Genomic DNA, 16,577 nt, shown 5'->3' with positions numbered 1-16,577 from the left:
AAAAGCACAAGTTTCAAGAAGTGACCCACTACCCACATCACACATTCTTGCTGCTGGATCTCAAGATGATGCTACAGTGCCGCCGACACCAATGACTGCTTTAGTCTTGTTAAAGCTAATACTGGTCTTCCTGATGCTCACCTATAGAGTGACCATTACTTAATTTGGGCAGCTACAACAGGAGTTAGGGTGGGCTTTCCCAAATGTCCTATTATCATATTGTTTGAATAATATACATATTAGGTGAGATTATTTGTCAGTCCATCCTATCTCCCACTTAACTGCATATATTCAAAAGTAGGAAAATGACATTATATGAGAAAAAACTCTTCTGAGACAGCACATGCGTCTTTTATCTACATCTGCAAGTGAGACTAGATCTACAGGAATATATTTTATACATTTCCTGATTCCAAAAGTTTTAAACCTATAAATAAATGTATATAAATAGATGTGAATCTAAACACAATTACCATAGATCCCCTACCCCCCAAAAATGTCCTTAGTCAATAGGAAAGTCTAGAACAGTATCTCTTCATATTGTCAAAATATCAAATAATTGAGAAACATCTAAATTCTTGACACGATCGTGTATTTGATTATGGGCTGCTACCCTAGACCTTGCTGAGTGCATTCCATAATATATGATATATGCACCATTAGGATACATGCACCATATAAACTTTTTTTGAAATCCAAAAAATTCTGTTTATTGAATCACATCTGAACTAAAGATTTTGGATGAGATCTTTCTGTCACAGCTGCAAAGAAATCTGATAAATTTTAATTCTCACTAGGATATTAACTCATAAGTGTTAAAAATATTGTCTTTATCACTTTGAGTTGTTTGCTGCATGGGTAAGAGTGGACAGAGAGAATATCTTCCTAACTAGAGCTGAAAGAGTGTGTGGGAGACAGGAAAAACAATTACGGTTCCCTGTCTAAAGAGACAGAGCAGTAGTTAAAATGATACCATTTAGTCATTCAGACATTCCCTCGACAAATATTTATTGTGTCCCTACAATGTGCCAGACATTGCATCAAGCCTTAAGGAATCCTTACAGTGTGAACAAGACCAGGGTCTCATGGAGCTTAGGTTCTAGTGAGGTGGAAGGGGCAATAGACAAATGTATAAAGAACTAAATATGGTATTTATTGACAGTTAAGTGTTAAAAAGGAAATAAAAAGGGTTGTATAAGAACAAGGCATGCCATGGAAACCAAAGGAGGCGATTTAAAAAAAGAAGCAGGCATTTTCAGTAACCTTTAAATCAAACCTTTTAGTGTCTGCATACCTTGCTTGTTACTTTACCTGAGAATTCATTTATACATTCTACAGTTACTGTTTCAGAGGTTTTAGCCTTTCAGACCATTTGTTTTTGAAGTTTTTAGACATTTGTTAGGGGAGGCATGAAAAATGCATTATTATTTAGTGGAAAGAACACTAAACTTGAAGTTAGATGATCTTGCAAGATTCTCGTTTCTGTTATATGACTTTGGACAGATTGGTCTGCACTTTAATGTCTATACCTGTAAAATAGAGATAATAACATCTTAAAGGATTATTGTATATAATCTTATTTTTCTAAAAAAAATGCAAATTATTTGAATATTAAATGTCTATGAATCCCTACTCTAAAGAGAACACTGAAAATGCCATTTTATAAACATAACTAAGATTCCAATGTTATTAAGATCCCAAGGCTATTAATCAGAACCTGTTCACTCCTACCTTCCCAGAATAGCTGGCTAGGTTCAGGAAAACAACAACAGAAATGTTTGGTTCTACTTTCTTTATCACCGCCAGGGAAGCACACGACAGCATGAATTTGGGCAAGTCACTTAATCTCAAATCTTAAGTCTCAATTTCCTCATCTGTAAGTTGAGGAAATAGTATACACTAATATATACACCTCATTATTATTATTGTTATTATGAGGAGTAAATAAGAAGATGTATGTAAAAGCCTGCGATATTTGTGATATGTGTCTACAACATTATATTTCCACTAGCTTTTCATACAGGCTGTCACAAGTACCTGATTTTACTAACAAAGATATTTGCTAAGTCTTAAAATATATACACAACCAAATTAAAATGCCTGCTGAGCACTTGTGTGTACAGCATGATATGGGAATGTGAATTAGAGCCTTTGAACTCTCACTATATTGTGCTTTTTGCCTTGAGAATTTTTTCTAGGGTATTAGTCAAAATAAGTCCTTTTATAAAAGGAGCCATAAATGGCCTTGCTCTGCTCTCTTCCAAGAGTCATATTTTAAAATATATTTATGACCCAAGGCTAGCCTTAACTTTAAGCTGCCATAACTTATTTCAAGAAAGTTCATAGAAAAGTTCAAGGAAAGGGTGACAACATTTTGATTGGCACAATAGATAGGATGTTTGTAATTATAATCAAATTTGAATTGAAGACATACTTCAAATGATATGTCAGACTAGTGTTACTGAGTTAAAATCTAATGACAACCACTGTCATTATTAGTTAAATATAGCCATCACGCCTATAGCAATAAATGATGACACTTAAGAACATGCAGAAACAAAGAACACAAGTATTTAGAGAAAAGGGAGTGACTAGAAGCTCAGTTGAATGCAGGAATGTGACCTGGATTTAATCTATTTACCATACACAGAAGCAATTGTATTTTGAGCAGATGATATAATTGAATATAGCAGTATATTTTTCTTACTGTCAGAACATTTGTATTTTATAAATTCATCTTGCACTCACAGAATGATGTGCTTGTTCATATTTAATGTCATTAGCTATACATATTTGATAGCATTAATGTGTTTTCAAGTTTATTTCCCAACTATAAGAGAATACATTTTTAAAAAGAAGATTTTTAATAAGCTCATGGATTTGATGTTTCAAGTTGGCTGCATTTATCTTGGTAACAGAAAAAGTTGTATTTTTTTTTTTTTCTTTTGGCTTGGTACATGTAAAATGGAAAATTACAGTGCAGGGAGCACCGAATTTATTTAATTTTATGAACAGGTATTGGCTTCTTTAAAGTAGACAGCAGCAGGTTAGAAAGTGCTTTATCTTTTTTTGTAAGTTGGTTATAAACCAAACCATGAAAATAAAATAGAATGTAGAATCTATGGTTGGAGTATAACATTCTCTAAGTGCTGCAAGAGTGTAAGTATATGAATAGTCAAGGGAATTTGACAATCCTCAAGTAGCTGGGATATGGGCCCAATCCCATCCTCACCAACATGGGCTCTTAACTTTCTAGAGAGAAGTCTCAGAGGAGAGGAAGACTGGGATAGATCTGGTCCTTATTGTTTTGGAACCCATTGGGTGTGGCTAGCAAATTTAAAGGAGGGAATGAGGTGATAAAGTGGGACTAGGACTCCTTTGGCAGTTGGGTGTGTAAGGACAGAGACTTAGCTTAGAGTACTGTCCACAAGATAGAGATTTAAGAATTCTCCAAAGGAGAACTCCAAAGCTGCTGTTGTTGATTCATGCACAGGTAGGTGTTGTATTTGGTCCTACTTTTTGTTGAAGCTCCCATGGTAAGGATAAGCTCCCATTATGTTCTGTCTCCTTTTGTAACTGGATTTGTAATTGCTGGTGAAATAAACATCTGTTATTCCCTCTAAACCAGGTTTGCTTAGGAAAGAAACCATGGCTGACTTATTTATCATCATTTTCCAGTACAGAGCCTGACACTTAATAGATGCTCAGTAAATGTTGTTCAATGGATGAGTTGAAGGACCAAATGAAATAGGCCCTTGAAACATCCATATCCCAAGTAGGTGGCAGTAGGGGAGGGAAAAGACCTCATTAGAGTAGCCTGCTTAGCAGCAAACAGTGAGTGGACATTTAGAAGGAGTATATTAAAAATTCCCTACTTCAAATTCATATGTAGATTTGTGAATGTTCTCCTTTGGCAAGGGGCCAGGGTAAACCAGCCCAAGAATAATTACATCGAAGAGAGGCTAATGGTTATGCTAATGCTTGTCTGAGACCAGACAATGGTCAGAAGTGAAGTGCTGGGATAAATGAGTCTGTCAGGAACCTATAGATCTGAGATTTTCAGCCTTCCCACATCTTCTCTGGAATTCTTTTTCTTGTCCATTCTCTCTCTCTCTCTACTCAGTTTATTTAATCATTTAATTATTTATTTAATTATTTATTTATTGCTGGTGATGGTTGCTTCCTCCATTTAACATTTCTCTTTGTATTATAGTTCTTTGCATAGTAGGTGCTTATTAACTATTATTGAAAGTAAGAAAGAAAGAGGAGATTGTGATCTTTGGGAAGGTTTAGGGCCCTGCTCACTGTTGTTCACAGATGAGGCACTGTGGAGCTAGATTTACCCTTTTTTAGTTCTACCATAGGTGAGTGGGTGGGTAGGAGGCAATTTTCTAATTCTTACAAAGGTACAAGAGAGCCTCAGCTCTGGGATGGGGGTGGGGAAGGGAAGCTACCTGGGTTTTGAGATGAGAAAGTTAAGGAAAGACAGGTATAAAAAGCATTTGTTAGCTATGGCTGGTATATTTTCCTAGAAGTTAAAAGTGGGTTTAGATGGAACTAAGTTTCTTGTTTTAATACTTGGCCTACCTCTCTGCCCCACATACCCTGTGATACCCTCAACATTTAATTACTGCTCATTCTATCCACTTCCAGCTTCTGAGATTAATTCTGTTCCTCACTAAGGCTAAAACCTACTCAGGTCTTCATCCTCAAGTTCTCTGTGCTGGCATGGAAGAATTGGATTCTGTTTTGTCTTCTCACCTGGATGAAATAATGCTTACCTTGGCCATCAGTCTTCAATCACATTTCTTCATGTGAAGCCATATGTCACCTAGAGCTTCAATGTACAGAAAAATCACTTAGTATTGCAAAAGATGAGGGTTCTTTGGTTCCCTAGCTGGTTCTTACATCTTGAGACATGCTGCTTTGGAACTGTCCTCATCCTCGCTTATCCCAATAGCTTTGTTTCATAGGCAAATGGATTTTGCCATAATGTAAAGAAGACTTTTCCAATGGTCCCACCCATCTAAAAGATGACCTGCTTTGGGAAGTGCGGGACTTCTCTTGTGCATTGTGCACAAGGCTCTAATCTGGCTACTTCTCACATTCCTTGCTCCATCTGTGTGTTCACTCTGCACCCAAAGGTCTGTTGTATTGTCGCATGACTCTGGGCCTTCACCTACATTGTTTCCTCTACCTGGATTATGTTCTCTCTCTTTTGCCCACTCCATGTATCCTTCAAATCTTACCTGAAGTTTTTCTTCTGGGAGTCTTTCTTGGCCACTATAAGCTGTGACAGATGCCCCACTCTATGCTCCCCCAGTAGCCTGTGCACACCTCTAATTTAGCACACACCATATTGTGTGTTGTTTTCCTGTCTTCTTCCCGAACAGACCAAGAAACCTTTGAGGTCCTCTCTGTATAGCGTCTCTAACGGGGAACATGTGGTAGGAACTCGGTATGTGTTTGTTAAATGAATTATTGAGTAAATGAAATGGGTGGTTAGAGTCAATAATGATTAAAAGTTTTTCAACCCCCAGGTTTTACAATTCTGAAGCCCATGCATAGAAATGCAGTAAGACTATGACTTTTTAGTTTCTTCCTACTCTGAGCTGCCTCCCATGATACATATTCTAGTTTTCTGAGTAAATTCAATGGAGGACATGGTAATTGATGCTAATTAATCATGAGTATAAAAATGTAATCTTTTTCTAAAATACTGAGAAAACACGCTAATATTTACCTAAATAAAATATTACCTAATATCTAACTAATGAAATAATAGTCATGTTCTCATCTGACATGTTTGGCAAATAGTCCACAAATATTTATTGAGCATCTACTATGTGACAAACACTATTTCAGATGCTGGCTATAGAGCAAGGAATATATGCTTACACTGAAAATGTATCATCAATTTTTATTTTGTTAACCATTCAACAAGCACAGTTGTTTACAGTGTACCAGATACTGGAGGTACATAGATGAAAGCACATACTATGCCCTTGAAATGTTCAGTCTAGCAGGGACACACATACAAAAAACTGAGAAGTCCAAAAAACAACAACAACAACAACAAAAAACAAATGAAGGACACAAAGATGAAGCTGCAAAGCCTCAAGAGGGATAGGTCAAATAAACCTTCTTGGAAGAGGTGACACTGAGTTGAGAAGGAAGGGAAATAGCCCAGCAAAGCAGGAGGAAAAAAAGATATGATTAAAGTTTAAAAGTTAAGAAAGAGCACAGTGTGTGTCAATAGTTATTTCAGCTCCCTGCACCTCTGCAAAGGGAGATTGTCTCAAACTCCTTTACTGTAGCGATTCACAACTGGGGGTAATTTTGACCCCTGGGCAACATTTGGCAAAGCCTGAGACCGTTTTTGGTTGTCCCAACTGGAGAAGTACTGGCATCTAGTGAGTAGAGGCTGGTAAACATTCCACAATGTACAGGACATTCCTGCAACAAAGAACACAGAAATGCCAATACTTGCCAAGATTGAGAAACCTTATTCTACTACATCAGACTATTTTGATTGACCACAGACGCAAAGATTTGTGAATAGCAGTTTTTATAAGGACATTTTGACCAAAATACAGGCACTAAGGGCAACTTCCTTTTAGATGGTGCTGAGGTGGGACTATGGTGGAATGTGGGGAAGTATGAAGAAGCGTGGCATATCAAGTCATTTTAAATTAGAGGAATTCTTTTGTTACTTCTAGGCACATGAGAAATTGTACAGTGTCATGGTTAAGAAAGTGGGCTCTGGAATCATTCAGCCTGGATCTTATCTCTGATTCACTTAATGGATGTATGATACAGATCTAATTGTTTAATTTCTCCAGGTCTCATTTTCCTCATCTATATAATGGACATGATAATACTACTAATTTTTAAGGTTGTGAGGATAAAAGGGATTAGTGTATACAAAGCACTTAATACATTGCTTTCTATATGCTAAGTTCTTGATGAAAATCATGAGTATAAATAATATCACCAACATTTTCTATTTCTTATTTACACATAAGTGTTTTATTTGTAGAAATTCCTTTAATCTATACATTATATAAGAGAATTATTATTGTTCCCATTTCTCAGATAAGAAAGCTAAGGCAAATGAGATTGACTTAATTTTCCAAGGTCTTAGAGTTATTAAGAAGCAAAGTTAAGATTCAAATCCAGAGAGTATGGCTTCAGAGCCCATGCTCTTAACCACTAGGCTATACTGCCTATCTAGTATATTATTAATAAATTCTAGTCATTATTAGTATTATTTTATTAGGCTGCTTTGAAGATTGGTTTAAAAATCTTTATATAAAAAGTTTTATATATTTCTAATAGTCTTTCCATGTTTATCAATGTCAACAAAGATCTGGAAAGTAGGAGTGTCTTCAAAAAAACTATACATAATTTATGTTACAAATGCTACTTTATTTTAAAATTTACTTTATTATGTGGTTTCCTTAGATCCATTTAGAGTTCTTTCAGAAAACTTATTTGGAACTTCAGAAATGTGATCTCTTTTTTTTTTTTTTGAACTTTAGACTGCAGATTTTTAAAGTGAGTAAAGTGTCTTTGGATGTTATCAAGTAATGGAATTATGAATATACTCCTTTTATTGGAATAAGTTTTATTGGAATAAAGGTAGCACTAATTCATTCAGCACTTATTCCATGCACCAGATAAGCATTGCTTGTTTAGCCAAGTATATACACAGTGGTAGCACGGTGGGGTAAGTTAAGTGGTAGATGTCTTCACAAAGATCAAAAAGGGGGAGTCCAAGATGGAACAGGCTTCCTAGCAGAGACGACTCCCAAACAGAGTCTTTAGGAATATATAAAAATTTACCTTAAATATACTTTGAGCACATTCCCATCTACTGCACTCCTTTTAGACTTTCATTTGGCAAGTTTTTTTCTTTTCCTGAAGAAATTCTATGCCATTATGGTCATCGGTGATCATCAAGGTTATAGATCAATGATATATAAGTTCATACTGGGGAGAGGTAAGGAATAAAGATGGTAAGTACATACACAGGCAATAAAGCTTATTTTAAACAATTAGTATATTATGAAAAGCAAGAACATTAGACTGCTATCAATTGAACATTTAAATGCACAGGAAGGGTTAACATCTAGTTAACTATACCATGTGTAGTGAACTTGTTTATACCTTGTAACAAAGTAATAAGAAATACAGGCTTGATTCCTACTTTCTAAGGGTTTAAGTATGGAAGCTGAAATAAGATATATACTTATAAAATATTTACATAATAATTTCAGACAGTTTATTCTCTTTCCTTAGCACCTAGCACAGTGCCTGGTACATGACGGAAAATATATGGTAGAAACAGAATAGTGTAATGATTAGGAGAACAGTTTCTAGAACTAAATTTATAATCCAGTGCTACTATGTATCAGCTGCAAGATCTAGGGCAAGTTATTTAACTTTTCTGTGCCTCAGTTTCCTTACCTATAAATGAGGATAATGAAATTTTCCTCATAAAATTGTCAAGAGGACTACATGAGTTAATATCTATAAATCATATGAAACAGCATCTGGCTAATAGTCAACTTTATTTTTAGTGGACTTTAAGGAGTTCTACTTATAGAAGAGATAGTCAAAGCCAAGGCTGGGATTAAGGTGAGAGAGTGAAGCACCTATGGGACAAAATTTAAGCAGGCACTCACTCTGAGGGCTGTGTACTTGCGCCCCCCTGAGTGCATCCTTAAATTTTGCATTCTTGGCCCTTCAGTTGCCTCACCCTAATCTAAGTAATCAAAGGGGGAAATCCTTTATCGGTAAAATTGTCTAAAGATCTGGGCACCTGTAACACTTCCTCCCTCTGGCCTTGTTTTCTTCCTGTTGCAAATCTCGGGGTTGCCTCACTGTCCTTTGGTTGTTTCTCAATCTTTTCCATCACTTAACCAATTCTTCCTGCAGTCAGTTTCATCTGCTCAAATGCTCTGAGTGGATTCTGTTTTTCTTGTTGGACCCTCACTGATATAATGATTAGTATACTCTAATGCTCCATAATAACCATAAGATTTCAGGGATGTGGGGGAAGAAGCATTTATGGAATAACTTCTATGTGTTAGGTACTTTAACATATAAAAAATTTATCTTCATTAGATGGTGGAGTAGTGCCCACTAGATTCTTTATACACGAGAAACAGAAATGCAGGGAGGGATAGCTTATCTAGTGTCGCTAAATAACAGAGCTGAGATTCAAACCTAGTTTGAAGGTTTATAACCTTCTCACTGTGCAAAGCATCTCGGGGAGAGGGTACAGAGCATCCACATTGTGGGTAAACACCTATCAAACTATAAGAATTTATTAACTTTTTTCCCAAGTATGAGATTTTTTTATTTTCAGAGAGATACTAACCATTTGTCCTCCTCTTCCTCCATTATTTATTTATTGTGATGAAATACACATAACACAAAATCGATAATTTTAAACTGAATAATTCAGTGGCATTTCGTACATTCAAAATGTTATGTAACCACCACCTCTACTTAATTCCAAAACATTCCATCATTTCGAGATAAAACTTCTTATCTATTAAATTTCTCTTCATTCCCCCATCCTCTCAGGTCCTGGCAATCAGTAGTCTACATTTTGTTTCTATGGATTTACCTATTCTAGATATTTTATATAAAGAGAGTTATATCGCTTTTTATATTTACATTTTTATATTTACATTATAGCATGTATTAGTTTTTCTATTGCTGAATAATATTCCATTGTGTATATACACCACAATTTGTTCACCATTCATCCATCGGTGAACATTTGGTTTCCACCCCTTGGCTATTGAGAATAGTGCTGTTATGAACATGCGTGTACATGTATTTGTTTGAGTAACTGTTTTCAATTCTTCGGGGGCATGTATAACCTCATTAACTTCTAGCTTATATTTCTAATTCTAATTTCTATCAATTTTAGATTACAAAATGACACAGTAACTGTAAAAATACTTTTTCTCTTCTTGAAGGCTTAAGCATATCTATAATCTAGTTTAATTTATTCTTCAAGTTTTGCTCATATTTCTGCCTGTGTGTATGTACATGTGTGTGAATATATGCGTGAGAGAGACAAAGAGATTGAGAGAGAGAGAGAGACAGTGAGAGAAAGACAAGTGTTCTTGTTTTTTTGAACGTTTAATGTGGCCATTCTGGGACTTGAAGATTATTTACAACCGCTGGCTCATATCGCATATCAATACTATCATAGATTTTATGTAAAGGATCACTTTTAGGTCAAAGAGGCCCTGTTGCTTTCAAGGTGAGTTCTAATAGAAAAGCATTATTTGAAAATTTGGGCAAACGAATGCAGCTATTTACAGTTATATGCAAATAAAATGTTATTTCTCATTAGGAGGGAGGGATCATTATATTTTTGTGTTTATTTGAAAAGAAAATATAATATAAAATAAATTGAATGCACAAATAAAATAAATAACTCAGGTGCAAATTATTTATGAAATGAAGCCTCTTGAAAAGAAAGGAATGCTGATAGCAACTTAGTATGCAATATACTACTCTTCTGTTCTTACTCTTACATTTTCAAAGTCATACATAGTAATTTAGTTGCACTCCCAGTAATATTAGTGGGAGTTTTGAAACTTAAATTCTTGCACACATCTTTGAAAATGTATAGGTCAAAGTAAACTGTTAATGCAAAACTAGTTCTCATTTTCAGTGAAATAGTTTGAATCTCCAACCAAAAATGTCCTAGAAGCCACCTTTATTCTAGTCACAGGAGAAGAATTATGCATAAGGTTACTATTTGGAGTCATCATCTTTAAAGCAACATAGATAATAAATCATATTAAAGTGAGAAAAAGTGTTTTCCCAACCCTAAAAAACACAAAAGTTTAGGAACCATGTTGTATAATAGTAAGCAAAGGACCTTGGACCCTTTCTATAGACCCCTTCAGCTCAGTGATAGAGGCATGCCTGATCAGTGATAGAGGCATGCTAAGGTGAATTTTAATTAGGACTAAATTGTTGTATTACTCTTTCATATCCTGAACATCTGTTCCCTTCAGAAATGATGATTTATGCAGGCTATCAGAGCAGACAGCTTGCTACAGCTTATGTCACGGTTAGTGGGAAGCTGGTGGTAGCATTTCAGAAAACCAGCATCTAAATGGAGACTGGCCAGTGTATATGATATAGGTAGCAGGGGGAGGGGGAAGCATGATGTGTCCATTTTTAATTTTGAAGCCAAATATTGACTTGACTTTAAAAAAAATTCTCTTCTAGACCATCTGTTGTTAATGAAGAAAGTAACTTGGACAATGAATGGGCTGATGCTTCCTACTGATGTCAAGAGACGGAAAACCAAGCCTGTTCTTTCTACTAGAATGAAGAAACTTACTGAGAAGACCTCAGTCCGAATTCTGTTCTTTAAGAATGGCATGGGGCGTGATGGGCATGAAATTACAGTGGGAAAGGATACAATGAAAAAGGTATTTTTGTGTTATATATTGAAGTATAAATTAAATTTCAAAGTTTTCGTGGCTTTGGAAACACGTGTTTTCCTTCCAAATTTCAGTGTCAACTAATTAATTGAAAAATTAATAAGGCATTATGTAGAATGCAAAAATTTAGCTGTTTAGAAGTAAGCTTATTGTTCCAACAACATAAATTACCTTAGTAAAGCAAAAATATTTCAGGAAATTATTTGGCTAACAAGTTGGCCATTTACCTAGTAAAAGTTATGTTTACATTTGGAAAATTATTCTAGTTGGTTACAATATTTTATAAGATATAAAATATTTTATAATATTTTCAATATTTAGATTGAAGCCAATCAAACCCAGCTGCAAAACTCAAATCTGCAACTTTTCACAAAAAGTGATAAGATCTAGAAGCACCCCCATTCCTCAAAAGAATAAGTAAAGTCTGAAGTAACTAAGATTCAGTTTAAAGTGCCTATGTATGTTTTTAAAAGCAAATATAATGGGCCTAAGGAAAATCATGTAAGAAACAAACTTTAAAAAACAAATTTTAAAGTATCACATGTTATATAAGTGCATGTTTTTAAGAAGATGCTAATATACCTTCCAGGATCATTTTTTTATATTAAAAAATATGGAGGAAATAATGAGAATTTGAAAAAAAATCTTTTTTTTTTTTTTACAGAAAAGGATTTTTCAACCAATCTTAAAGCTGCTTGATAATAACTAACTTTTATTAAATAAGTATTATAAATACCTGTCTAGGTTTTAATCCTGGCTTTATCATTCACTATATTTGAGACCTTCAACAGCTTTGCTTCTCTGAGCCTCAATTTCTTTATCTAAAAAATGGGGATAACAGCAGTGCCCACCTCACAGAACTATGTGATGATTCAATGTGATGTTATTCATGGAGTACGATGCCTGGCACCTAGAAAGTTCCCAATAAATATTTGCCATTCTCATCTTTAGGACTCATAAATACACATCGAATACTTTGAAATTAATTTTCTTACTAATGGGAAAGTTTTATTATGAAATCAAGATAGGTATAAATCATTTTGTTATACCAGATTATTTTCAAAATAATTATTGATTGAAACAGGTGAATCGTTGACTAGGTGTTGGAAATTTTTGTTATCAAAATATCTTTTTTCTTCATCTGCATATTTTTGTGGTGGTTTGACAATCTCAACTGGGTAAGTGCATTTACTGAGAAGCTGGGAAGCCAGCTTTTATTTCCTTCTTATCTGCAGATTTGGATTATGAGTAAAATAAGGGATTTTACACACAAGAGTAAATTGCTAAGGCAAGTTGTAACATCTTCCCTGGAGGTTCTGAAAAATAGAGAAGATGGATATATCTTTTGGATTGTTAAAATGCTGTCATTCTTGGAGATAGAAGTGAGATTAGATAACCTCTCAGTTCACTTCAGTTCAGTTTCTGTAATTCTATGCCTTGGTGGTAAAATTGGGGTAATAGTCACTCTTACAGATTACATGTTCTTAGATGAAAGGTTGAGTGTATATAAAAATGTCACTGCTATTTTGTTTTTTGACTATAGAGAACAACTTATTTAAAACTGAATGATCAAGGAATTCTTTAGCTTACTTTTTTCTTTTTACAATTTGTAGAATTTAAAGAATTTTTACAATTTATGAAACTCAGGATATGATTCAGTAATAACTGTACTTGTAAATATTTGTCTAGTTATCACTTTTAAGAATGAGGTAAATGAGAGAGGAGGCAATGCAATGGCCTTGGGTGTCAATAGAACCTTTTGGAGGGAAAAAATTAGGCTAGCTGATTATTTTGTAAATTAAAATTAAAATTTTGAAAGCCTTTTTGTTAATCACAGGATAATGCCCTGTTTATAGATTTAATTCCAAATCAGTAATAGAAATATTACTGGCATATTCATAGGAGAAACACAAATTATTTTCTCTTTTATGATAACATTAGAAATGTTGGAATTAATGGCTATTTTTAGATTGCTAAAATTTTAAACGGTAATTTAGATTACTTAAAAATTTTATCTTACTAAGTAATATAAAACTGAAGTAGAATGTAAAGCACTCTAATATGGTGAAGGTTATTGCAGTGGGATAAGGAGAGAATTATTGAAGATGGTTGGTAAAATAAAGTAGTTAAAGCATGAAATGATCTCTCTGAGATCAGAATGGAGCCAAGGAGAAATGACAGTATTTCAATCATAAGTGCAAAATCAAAAAGAAACTCATTTATTTTAGGAGGTTCAGTAATTAAGAAATTTGAAATGAGGGCTAAAGTGATATAATTTTTGACTACACTCTGAACTTTCAGAACTATGGGCCATTCCTTTGAAACTTGAATCAGATGTTAGAATTAATTGGTATGGTTTTAGTAATCACACAGCACCTGCCACTGTGGGGTACAGGCTAAACATTATCCATGGGTTGAAAAAGGTATTTAGAAAAATTTGTGGGCACAGGATAATAAAGTAAATGGAAAATGAAAATGTCTGCTCTAGATACATAACTTTTTAAAGTTAGCATTGTGGTGGATAAGTGTATTTTCCCTCAATTATCTCTTAGAATCTTTGTCAGAGAAGTGGTATTAAGCCGTGTGAATTTTTCTATTATCCAGGATAGCATCTCTTTTATGAGAAATCTTTATTTTTTTCCCTCAGCAGTTACTATAATTATATTTATTTGTTTTTTGCTTGGTTTTCTATGTACTATAGCTAATGGCATGCAATTACAATGGTGAACAATGAGAACGACAATGAAATGAATAAAAAAATGAAAAAGACCTCTGTCTTCTTGCTCCAGTTTGAACTGTTTGTCCCCAAGACCTGAGATCTCCTCTATTAGATCCTTTTCTCCTAGTTCCTTAGTCTTCTTCTATCTTCATTTATTTTATTGTGTGCATATTCTAGTGGCTTTTTGAGAAAGAGAATATGGGAGATAAATTTTCTGAGACTTTGGCAAACAGTTCTTTCCTCTAAATATTAAGGATATTGCTCCATTGCTTCTCGTTTTCAGTTTTGCTGCTGAGAATTCTGGTACCATCCAGATTCCTCACCTTTTGTAGGTGACCTGCTCTTAATTTTTCCTCTCTGAAAACATTTAGAATCATCTCTTAGTCCTTAAAGTTCAAAAGTTTTTCCAAGATTTGCTAGGTGTACTACTAAGGTGTTTTTTGTTTGTTTGTTTTTCCAGTCTGAAAAATCTCATACTTCTCTTTACGAGAAATTTTGTTCAATTATTTCTTTGATAAGTCTTCTTTTCTGTGCTTTTTCTATTCTATTTCATGGAACTCCCATTTTGATACATTGATCTGCTGAACTAAACCTAATTTTCTTATCTGGGAAATCCAATGAATTCTTTTTACTTCCGCTCCCTGAGCTGTCTCTGCTTTCTCTAAGTACCTGGTTGAACATTGTTTATTTGTTTTTGGTCCTTCTTGTTACAGGCTTTTCTTAGTGAAGAGTTAATCCTTCATCAATATTTAAAAGCGAAGAGCTAAAAGCTGATTAAAAAGCTCTTCAGCACAGGTCACAGGTGTGTCTTATTGAGGGATGGATTTCGTAGGAGAGTGCTTTGACTATAGGCTTTTTCTTGGGAGGGTGGGGATCGGGGAGGTCTCTAATTGTCAGTGTCTGTAGATCTTTTCTCTGGGGCTGATCGGTTTTACCAGATAGAATCTGCCAATTCGAGAGTTCGTAGGCAAGTGGAGAAGGGGGCTAATAATTGCACTTTCAATATGTAGATTTTCATTTAATTTTCCTCTTTTCAATAAGCTATCCTCACTCTCAGATCTGCCTAGTGTCTCTGATTCCAGAGTTCCTCTGGTTTAGCCTCTCCAGAGAATCAATCTTCTGTCTTCCTTCTGATGGCAGAAGTATAGTTGCCTTGAAAACTTGTTGTTGAGGGAGGGTTCTAAGGGTTTAACTGCTTTTTATAGACACAGTCAACTTGTTTTTAGCCTCATTTTTTAGAGGTAACTGATGGCTAAAATTTCTGAGCCTTTTGGAGGGGTTTAAAAATACAAAGCAAGTTTACTTCTGCTAGCTTAAGTTTTGATATTTCTGCTCTGCTAAGTAAGTCATTTACCACTTAATTATCTTTCCTCTGGCTTCCAGAATTTTTGGTACTAGTATCTCTTTTCTGTTTCATTCTGTCTCTTTCGTCCTCTATCTTCCTTTCTTTCTTTCTCTCTCTCCCTCCCTCCCTTCCTCTTTCTCTCTCAAATGACAAGTGTCAATCTTTTATTTAACATTGATTAAAGTGGATTTTTTAAGATGAGAAGATAATTCTAATATTCTCTTCCTACCTCAATGGGTTGTTTTGCTCAGTCTCCTGGGGTTTGTACACCCCACTTTGGAAAACATAATTTCAGACTACTTGAATAAGAACAGAATACTCCCTTTTGTCACCTGAAAACATTGTATATTTATTGCAGGCAAAGCATCTGCAGTATTTCTCAGTGTATGGTCCATAGGACTCCTGTATCAGGATCGTCTGGGCTATGTGGCCCCACTCCAGGCCACGTGGTCCCACTCCAGGCCAATTGAATTAAGAATCTCCTGAGTGTGGGGTCTGGGAACTTGAATTTCAATAAATGTCTCCAAATGATTCCTAGCCCCACTAAAGTTTGAGAACTCTTGTTCTGGTGTTTTGAAAACTTCAAACTTACTAATTCATGGAAATCTTCATAGACTTCTTGTTTGTTCTCCTATACTTCTCATGTGGTTTAAGAGAAAGAAGATAAGTTGTATTACAGAGAAAACAGGTTATAGGAAATTAGATCACTGGTTTCTAGATTAGAACTAGTGCAGGGAGTTCAGAAATTAGGAAGAGGAAAATGTCTACAAGTCAGCAGGAAGGAACAGCAACTCTGACTTAGGAAATATAAATATTACTGAAAAATCACATAAGTATTGAGGGAATTACTCATCTATGACTGTCAAGATATAAATAAATAATAGACTTTTTCAGATGCCTTTAAACCAGGGGAAAATCTAGGCTTCCATGATGTTCACTATTTGTTAATTTTAAAAATAATAAGTCTAAACAAATGAAACAACTTTAAGGAAATTTTCAAGTTTAAGAAAGGCTCAATTCAATTGGA

The 16,577-nt window shown here is 34.7% G+C and overlaps 1 protein-coding gene across 2 annotated transcripts in view; it reads left to right on the top strand.

Moving 5' to 3' along the window:
* DCDC1 (doublecortin domain containing 1) overlaps positions 1 to 16,577 on the top strand; it is a 367,143-nt gene that overhangs the window by 39,566 nt on the left and 311,000 nt on the right. For both annotated transcript variants that reach the window (XM_039866324.1, XM_039866327.1), the window contains exon 6: positions 11,269 to 11,474. In XM_039866324.1, coding sequence (XP_039722258.1) covers positions 11,269 to 11,474 — 206 coding nt within the window. The remainder of the gene's footprint in view (positions 1 to 11,268; positions 11,475 to 16,577) is intronic.

The sequence above is a fragment of the Pteropus medius genome, unplaced genomic scaffold, assembly GCF_902729225.1.
Source record: "Pteropus medius unplaced genomic scaffold, Ma_sr-lr_union100, whole genome shotgun sequence".
In the NCBI taxonomy this organism is placed as follows: domain Eukaryota; kingdom Metazoa; phylum Chordata; class Mammalia; order Chiroptera; family Pteropodidae; genus Pteropus; species Pteropus medius.
The sequence above is the reverse complement of the archived record's forward strand: the minus strand, read 5'-3'. Positions and strand labels throughout refer to the sequence as shown.